Source organism: Pteropus vampyrus, unplaced genomic scaffold, assembly GCF_000151845.1.
Source record: "Pteropus vampyrus isolate Shadow unplaced genomic scaffold, Pvam_2.0 Scaffold510, whole genome shotgun sequence".
In the NCBI taxonomy this organism is placed as follows: Eukaryota; Metazoa; Chordata; class Mammalia; order Chiroptera; family Pteropodidae; genus Pteropus; species Pteropus vampyrus.
In genome coordinates this window covers 166,719-175,440 of record NW_011889291.1, presented here as the reverse complement: position 1 = coordinate 175,440, position 8,722 = coordinate 166,719, and the positions used below count along the sequence as shown (strand labels likewise).

At 42.0% G+C, this 8,722-nt stretch overlaps 1 protein-coding gene and 1 non-coding gene across 2 annotated transcripts in view; one reads left to right on the top strand and one right to left on the bottom strand.

Annotated features, from left to right (window-relative positions):
- Positions 1 to 6,564, top strand: part of LOC105307727 (CD209 antigen-like protein C) — a 12,526-nt gene extending 5,962 nt beyond the window's left edge. Inside the window, exon 9 of the mRNA XM_011383315.2 lies at positions 6,518 to 6,564. Coding sequence (XP_011381617.1) covers positions 6,518 to 6,564 — 47 coding nt within the window. The remainder of the gene's footprint in view (positions 1 to 6,517) is intronic.
- LOC111732995 lies at positions 2,683 to 2,788 on the bottom strand. Its single transcript, XR_002777782.1, has one exon. It is a non-coding gene; the product is annotated as a U6 spliceosomal RNA (small nuclear RNA).
- Positions 6,565 to 8,722: the final 2,158 nt, after the last annotated feature.

Genomic DNA, 8,722 nt, shown 5'->3' with positions numbered 1-8,722 from the left:
TTTTGTCATTTGAAGCCATTTGGGGGCGATTGGTTATTGCAAAACAACTTAAGCTGACCGATACATGCAACATGTCTGGACACAGCAGCCCCACATGTCCAGCGATCAGCATCTGAGACACTTTGCCAGGAAGGTCGGAGAATGATTCCTCACGTCTTCATAGCAGCCTTTACAGATGACTGGTCAGAGTGAGTGGTTAAATCCTCCAGGCCGCTTCTGGAAGGATGGCTCTGAGGCGAAGTGTTCAGATTCAGTCGCCCACCAGAATTACTTGCTTATTGACATACTCATCACTGGTTTTCTTCCCTTCCAGTTCTCACTTCCACACTGCCTCACGCGCTTCCTGGGATCACCTACCAAATAAACCACACACGAGTCCCTGCCTCCGGCTCTGCTGATTGATAGAGGAACCACACGGGCACAGACGAAATAAGAACTTCGCGTAAAGACAAACGCTGCGAGGTAGAGAAATGCTGGGATGCATTTGTTTATCTCTGTACTGTGAAATAATTTTAGACTTAGAGTCCGAGAAAGCAGTCTGAGAGTTCCCATACACTCTTCCGCCAGCTTCTTCCAGTGTTAACACTTTACGACCACAGGACAATAATCAAAACCAGGATAGTCACGCTGAGACACTACCATTAATCAAACTACAGCTGGACCTTTTTCTGGTCCAGGATGCCACATGGCATTTAGTGGTCGCGTGTCCTCAGTCTCTTTCAATCTGTGACAGTTCAGTGTTTTTATATCTTTTACGCCCTTAACATTTTTGACCACTATTGATCATTTATTCTGTAGGCCGTTCCTCAATTTGAGTTTATCTGGTATTTTCCCCCTGTGATTAGATTGAGGTTATCCTTTTTTGGCAAAAACCTACAGAAGTGATGTTGTGTCCTTCCCAGTGCCTCATCTTGATGTTGGTATGTCTTATTAGTGGTGATGTTAACCATAGTTACTTGGTTAAGGTGGTGCCTGTCAGGTGACTTTCATCCATGGATTTTGGCATCCATCAACAAATCTTGCCTGTGGCAATTATTATTGCGTTTTTTATTTTAAATGGTGATTTTCTATTGCCCTTAATTGTTTTACATTTATTAATCAGAATTCTTCCATAAAGAAGAAGTGTCCCTTCTCTCCCATTTATTTAAATATTCACTTATTTCCATCAGTATGTACTCAAGGATATTTATTTTATTTCATGGTTATAATCCAGTGCAACCAATATTTACTTTGTTCTAGCTTTGGCCATTAAGAACTTCTTCCGGTTGACTATTATGGCCTTCTAACATGCTCCCATCACAAGATGGTCCAGGTTCATTTCATATCTTCCCTCCTCCAGCTCTGGAATGAACCATTTCTCCAGTGGTTTCTTTGGTTAGAAACCAAGATCAATGGGCTAGTTATTGCCTTGTTTTGTTTTACCATTTAAGCATGTACGATTCAGTGGCATTAAGCACAGTCACAACATTGCACAACCATCCCCTCTATCCATTTCCAAAGCTTTCTCATCTCCAACTGACACTCTGTCCCCATTAAACACTCACTCCTACTCCTGGCCCCTCAGCCTCTGGCTCCCCCCATCTACTTTCTGTCTGGATTGAACTCCTCTGAGGACCTTATATGAGTGGAATAATACCATATTTGTCCTTTTGTGATTGACTTATTTCACTGAGTATATCTTCAAGATTCACCCGTGGTTTAGCACGTGTCAGAATTTCTTTCCTTTTAATAGCTGAATACTATTTCATTGTCCGGATGGAGCACATTTTGTTTTTCCACTCATCTGTTGGACACTTGGGTTGCTTCCACCTCCTGGCTATTGTAAATAATGCTTTTATGAACATGGATACACAAATATCTGTTTGAGTCTCTGCTTTCAAATTTTGTGGATCGATACTTAGGAGTGGAATCGCTGGATCATATGGTAACTCTATGCTTAATGTTTCGAGGAATTGCCTAAGGGTTTTCTACGCTGGCTGCATCACTTTACATTCCCATCAGCAATGAATGAATGTAAAAGTTTCCGATTTCTCCACATCCTTGCCAACACTGGTTATTCTAATTTTTTTTTCTTTTTTCTTGGAGAATAGCCATTCTAGCAGGTATGAAGTGGTCTCTCGTTGTGGTTTAAGTTTGCTTTTGATATTGGGGCGCCCTTTGCTCTAGGTCTTCCATGGAGGTAGTGCTAAGAGACACATGCATGCATACTGACCCATATATACACTTCTATATTCATTTCTGTATCTTCTTGTCTGTACGCATATTAAAAACCATGAGTTCACACTGATATCTCTACTTGCAGTCCCACACCACAGTGTTTACTGTAGCCATTTTCCTTGACTTATTTTTAACTTCTTTCTCCAACAGTGAGAAACCTGGCTCTCATTATCCACAATAAATTTGCTAATTTTTAATCCTAGAATACACAAGAAGTAGTCGCCTAATTTCTAGCTCATGCCTCTGTGAGAAACAATCATTGTATTGTTGGAGGAAATGCATCCTCTCATAGATTATTCCAGAAAGACTAATGGGTACAGAGTTCTTTAACTTCTTGTGTATATTGGAAGGACAACTGGGCTAGGTGTCAAATTCTTGGTTCACACTTTTGCTAGAATTTTTGTTTTGTTTTTGTTTTTAAATGGTGCTCATTTTACTATTGGCTTGAATATTAATTTTTTTCTTTTAAATTTGGAACACTTCACAAATTTGCATGTCATGCTTGCACAGGGGCCATGCTAACCTTTTCCGTATCATTCCAATTTTCATATATGTGTGCTGAAGAGAGCACTTGAATATTAGTTTTGAAAAGTCTGATGCCAGTCTAATTTTTTGACTTTGTAAATTATTTCTCTGATGGAATCGAGGATTGTATCTTAATCTCTGAAATTAAATAGTTCTACTAGAATATTTCTCCAAGTTCACCATTCTGAGTAAATTTTCCCAGACACTTGAATGGCCCTTTTGAGAGTAAATTCAGGTGATATTTTTATTTCCAGAAAAATTTTTTTGATTATGGTTAAATATTAGCTCTGTTTAGTTGTTTTTCTTCTTCAAGGACTCCAATAATACACACTTTTTTCCTTCAATGCCTCGAATTCCATTTCAATTAATTTCTCTCTTTGACTCCTTTTTTATTCTTTCTGCATGTCGCTGTCACTCTCTTTGTTGTTTTTCTGCCTTACTCCAATGCCCTTTATTAAATTTTCACTCGAGTCTATTCTCTCTCAGGTACCTTATAATTTATTCTGCATCTCAGATAATTCTTTTTTCTTCTCTTTCTTTCCTGAGTTGATTCAATGCTCTCTTCATTTATCCCTGATTTTCTCTTCTACTCACATAAGCACTTAGTTCTATAGTTTTTGAGTTTTTGATGCAGGCTGATTTTTCGTATACTCAAATGCTTGTCTGATGATTCAATTCCATTTAGAGTATTGGCTTACAATTGTCTCCTACTTCTTGATTTGTTTTCAAGGGTGTGTGTGCTTTTTCCTTAGTTGATTTGTGTGGATTTTCATTTCTTGAATTTTTTTTTTTTTTTTTGCAATTAATGATACTCTCTGGATTTACTACTGTCCTTTTGTTGTTTTATCATTAGGGATGTTTATGAGATGCGCAGCTCAATGGCACCCTCTCATGTCAATACAGCAAAATCGACATAATTTATTGGATTTTTGTTTGTTTTGTTGGTGGCGGGAATAGATGGAGGGACATCCGATCTAGACCTCCAATTTCGTCTTGAAGGACTCTAGATCTCCCTTTTTGTTTCTGTCCCACTTCACCATCCAATTGCCGATGAACTCTTTCCTTTTCCTTCTTGCATTTGCTTTCCCCAGAGCTAAGCATTTTGAAGCATCCATCCCTTTTCTACAGTTCACACTCTGATCTGTTCAGAGGTCATTGAATTATTTTCAGACTTAGGGTGAGCTTTGTCTTTCTGGAAATAGCTCCAGATCAACCCTATATTTCTTTGCTAGTTTCTCTCTTTTGGGTTCCCTGCAGAGTTTCTTCATTGCCCCTGGGGCAGGGGTAGAGCAGAAGGATGAAGAATCTCATGCCGCGATTCCATGGTTTTTCTCTTTTCCTCTAGTTTTTTTTTTTTTTTTTAAGTTGTGGCATTCTCTATCTTCACGTATGCCAACGATGTGGTTTTGTGTTGCTTTGCTTTCCCCAGTCCTTGTTAAGAGTTGCTTGGGAAGGAAATATTTGGGAGACGGGTATCTCTCACCATTTGTGGGACACCTGGAGATTTTTCAGAGCTGTTACGATACAAATGGATGATGTTATTAATACCCAAAGATGTGAGTAGCATTGGTAGTATTTTTCTAGGCTTACAGGAGACTCCCAGTTGTGTCAACCTTATTTGCCAGCCTGATAAGTGATCACAGCCAAACAGGGTGGGGATGTGCAGGGGAGGGAGAGATTCAGGCAATGGAGATTACGGCATCAGTGAACATAACTGGCATTAGTAGACACATAGGGTACCAAAGAAAGGTTAAATAAAAGTTAATATTTCAGCGCTATTCATACTAGCCAAATGGAGAAAACAACCCACATGCCATCAACTGATGAATGGATAAACAAAATACAGCAGATCCAGACAACGGGGGTGTTGTTTAGAAATGAAAGAAATGAAGTTCTGACACACGCTACAACATAGAAAGACTGAAAACACGACACTCAGCAAAAAAAGCCAGATACAAAAGGTCATGTATTGTACGACTCCATGTATATAAAATATCCGAAGCAGACAAAGCTTTAGAGGCAGATATCAGATTAGTGGTTGCCAGAGAGGCTGGGAGAGGTGGAATGGGGAGTAAGACTAATGGGACCAAGGCTTCCTTTTGGGGTGCTGAAAAAGTTCTGGAACTAGATCATGGTGATGCTTGTACAACACTGTGAATGTACTGAATGCTACTGAGCTGTATACTTTAAAATGGTTAAAATGGTAAGTTTTATGTTATGTGTATTTTACCATTGTTAAAAAGAAGTTCATTTTCTCTGTCTTGGTCAGCCCACATGGACCTGTGACGAGGCTAGTCCATTACTCAACAACCCCCAAATGACAGAGTCCTACCAAGTGCGAGAAGACTGGGCAGTCATTGTCTTGTTCACCTTCATGGCTATGGGAGTGACCTCATGTCCCGAAACAGGGCCATTCTTCTCAGTAATAGATTCTTCCTCGAATTACCAACAGTGGACATTGTCTACTGACTTTTGCCTGGAAAGCTTCTTCTCTCTAGGGCAATCATGTCTTCATCCTTTCTTGTCGAAATCACATGGAAATTTCTAGATCCCCAAGAGCAGACAGATCAGCTTAAAGGGCTTTGCTCTTTATTCCCAACTAAAGCACTCCATGGCTCTCAGTATTATACTGTTATGGACTGAATGTCTGTGACGGCCCCCCCCCGCCCCAATTAATATATGGAAGCCCTAACCCCCAATGTGATCATATTTGGAAGTGGGGACCAATTAATATATGGAAGCCCTAACCCCCAATGTGATCATATTTGGAAGTGGGGATCATATTTGGAAGTGGGAGATGATTGGGTTTACATAGGGTGGGGCCCTCATATGGGGTTAGTGCCCTTGTAAGAAGAGGGAGAGACTCCAGAGCCCTATCCTTCTCTGCCCTGCGAAGACGCCTTGAAAAGCCAGGAAGAGAATCTGCTGGCGTTTTGATCTTAGACTTCCAGTCTTCAGAACTGTGAGAAATAAATGTCTGTTACTTAAGCCCCGCAGTGCATAATATATATATATATATATTTTTTTTTTTTTTATAGCAGCCGAAGCTGACTAAGACACATGCCTCTCACTCCATTCCTAAAAGCAGGGCTATTAAATTGTCTCCATGTTTAAAACTCATGGCTGGTTTTGTCCTTTTCATCTGTGAGGTCAGGTTGCGTCTAGTTGTAAGCAACAGAAAACAACACAAACAGGCATGAGCAAATGAATAAACGACTAGTTGTCCCAGGTGCCTGAAAGTGCTGTTTTAGAGTGAGCTCAAAATGCTGCTAAGGACCTCATTTATGCCTGTGCACCATTACCTTCCATGGTCTCAGATTCGTGCCATGTTGAAGGTTGAGTATGTGTTCACTTGTGATGAAATGTGCTACCAGGAAGAAACGAGGGCTTGAATGAGAAGTTAAACCCAGTTATCAGAAAAGAAAAACACCCTGTTTGCCCTGAGTCTCATTCAAAGCTCACTGAATTGGACTCTCTTGAGAGTGAATCTGCATTTTTAATAAGCACCCCAAGGGAAATTCAAAACCACAGTGAGATATCACTTCACACCCATTAGGGTGGCTGGAATCAAAAGGTGGTAACAAGTGCCGATGAGGATGTGGTGACATTGGAACCCAGCAAAGAGTATGAGAGAGAAAAGCATTAACACCATGGGAGCAGCCTCTAGCCCAGACACTGTGAGGGAGAGAAGGATGGGCAGTTCCAGTGAGCCTCTGTCCCTGCCTCAGCCTGCCCCAGGGACAGCATCCCCTACCTCTGCCTCTCCAACTCCCAGGAGTCCAGGAAACCAGCCTCTACCTCCTCCAGATCCCAGGTGTCTAGGCCCCCGTCTGAGACCTGCCTCACCCCTGACCCCTGTCCAGCTAGCTGCCTGGATCTTTGGGTTACTTGTCCGTGGGATCCCAGGTCTTTTGAGGTAAAGCTCTGTTCTCCAACTGTCACCCCTGGCTCCACTGAACCCACCAGCTTAGCATCTGCTCAGCTGCCACCCCACTCCGGCCAAGCCCCCAGGAGCCCACAGCCATGCCCCGCTGTACCAAGAGTGCCCAGCTCCGGGCCTCCCTCGCTCTGAGGTCATCCATGGCCGCCGTCTTCTCCTTTTTTCTGCTGTACTCACTTTCCTTTCTTGGGACAGCTTCTTTCGTGTTCCCACCCTGTTCTGCTCCAAATTCCACCTCTCACTCTGGAACCAAAATAAAGGTGGGTGGGGGAAGCCTGTGGGGGAAGAGGAAGCGGCGAGCAGAGGAGGAACCAGGAAGGGCAGCGATGCCATTAGAGATGATGTTTCAATGTCACCTTCGCACACCGCAGGGTGACCTCCAACTGGCCCCCAGTTGCACCCTTTCTTTCCTCTCATCCACCCTCCTCCTGCCTCCAGGACTTGATTCAGGGTCTGGAATGTTGGGAGACGAGGGAGTCTGCTGGGAGGCAGCCAGAGCAAAGGACCGACCTAAACCTTGAACTTCCAGACAGCTAGACAGAGCAGCTGCCGACCTGGAGGTGTGAGCAGGGTGAGGGCCGAGGCCCTGCCGTAGGCTCCGCCTGACCAGACCGCCTGGTTCCAAAGCCAAGCTCTGCCACTTGGGCGCTGTGTGACCTTAAGCCTTCTCCTCAACCTCTCTGAGCCTCGTTTGCATGGTTGTAAAATGAGGATAATCATAGCATCCACCGTGCAGGGTCATTGTAAGGATTAAATTAGATAACAGCTATAAAGTTCTTGGAACAAGAGTATATATATATTTTTTTAGTTTTAGGAAATTGTTCGAATCAGTGAGATATTTCACGTATGAACGAAAATTTGTACTTCCGAAACAAAGTCACACTGCTATGAAAGCAGGGTGTTCCCTGCTTCTCAGTGTGACCTGGAAGGTCCCAGTGTCCTCCTGTCCTCACAGTGTAATGATTAGAGGCAGGGGGTGGGGGCAGTCCACTCTGGTGCGATCCACTGAGCCATTGTCATCTGTAGAGAATTTTTAAATGACAGTAAAATAGACTAAAAGACAACCTGCTCATTATTTGCACGCCCCAGCAATTCTAAACAACATTAGTGATAAAACGCTCCTCTCCAAAATTTTTCATAACTCTAAATTCTAAACAGTTGCTGTGGTTACTGTTACGTGTTCTTAAAAATTAAAATGTAAACCATATACCATAAAATTGACCCTCTGAAGTGTATAATTCAGTGGTTTCTGGTATGTTCGTGGGCTGTGCAATCATCATCTAATTCCAGAACGTTTTTATCACCCAAAATGAAACTTTGTACCCATTAGCAGTCACTCCCCATGATCATCAACTACCATTGAGGTTTTTTTTTAAAAAAATTTTAAGATAGCCATTACAATTCTGTTAAAGATCATTGCAGCCACATGAAACGTACTGACATTAGCCTAACACTAACCAAATACGCATTGTATAATCTAGACTGATGATAACTTTAGCTAGACTAGGGCATTTTTTTTTTTGTTACCATTGAGTTTTAACAGCATTATTTGTAAGCTTCAAATGAGTACATTTTTATTCCTTTCTTCTTCAGGGAAGTAAATTCTCAGAATTCCCAGATGTGCATTCAACTGCTGATGTGGGCACACTCAGTGACACACAGGTTTTTAAAAATTATTTTTATTACGGTAAAATATACATACCATAAAATTGACCATTTAAACCATTTTTAAGTGCGTATTCATAATATTGTGCAACCATCCCCGCCATCCATCTCCAGAACTTTCTCATCCTCCCAAAGTGAAACTGTGTCCCCATTAAATACTTACTCCTCTCCAACCCTGCAGCCCATGGCTCTCGCCGTCGACTTTCTGTCTCCATGAATCTGACTCCTCTAAGGACCTCACGTGAGTGGAATCTTAAAGTATCTGTCCTTCTGTATCTGGCTTTTTTCACTTAGCATAATGTCCTCGAGTTCACCCATGTTGTAGCGGGCATCAGCATTTCCTTCTTTTTGAAGGTGGAATAATGTTCCATGGCT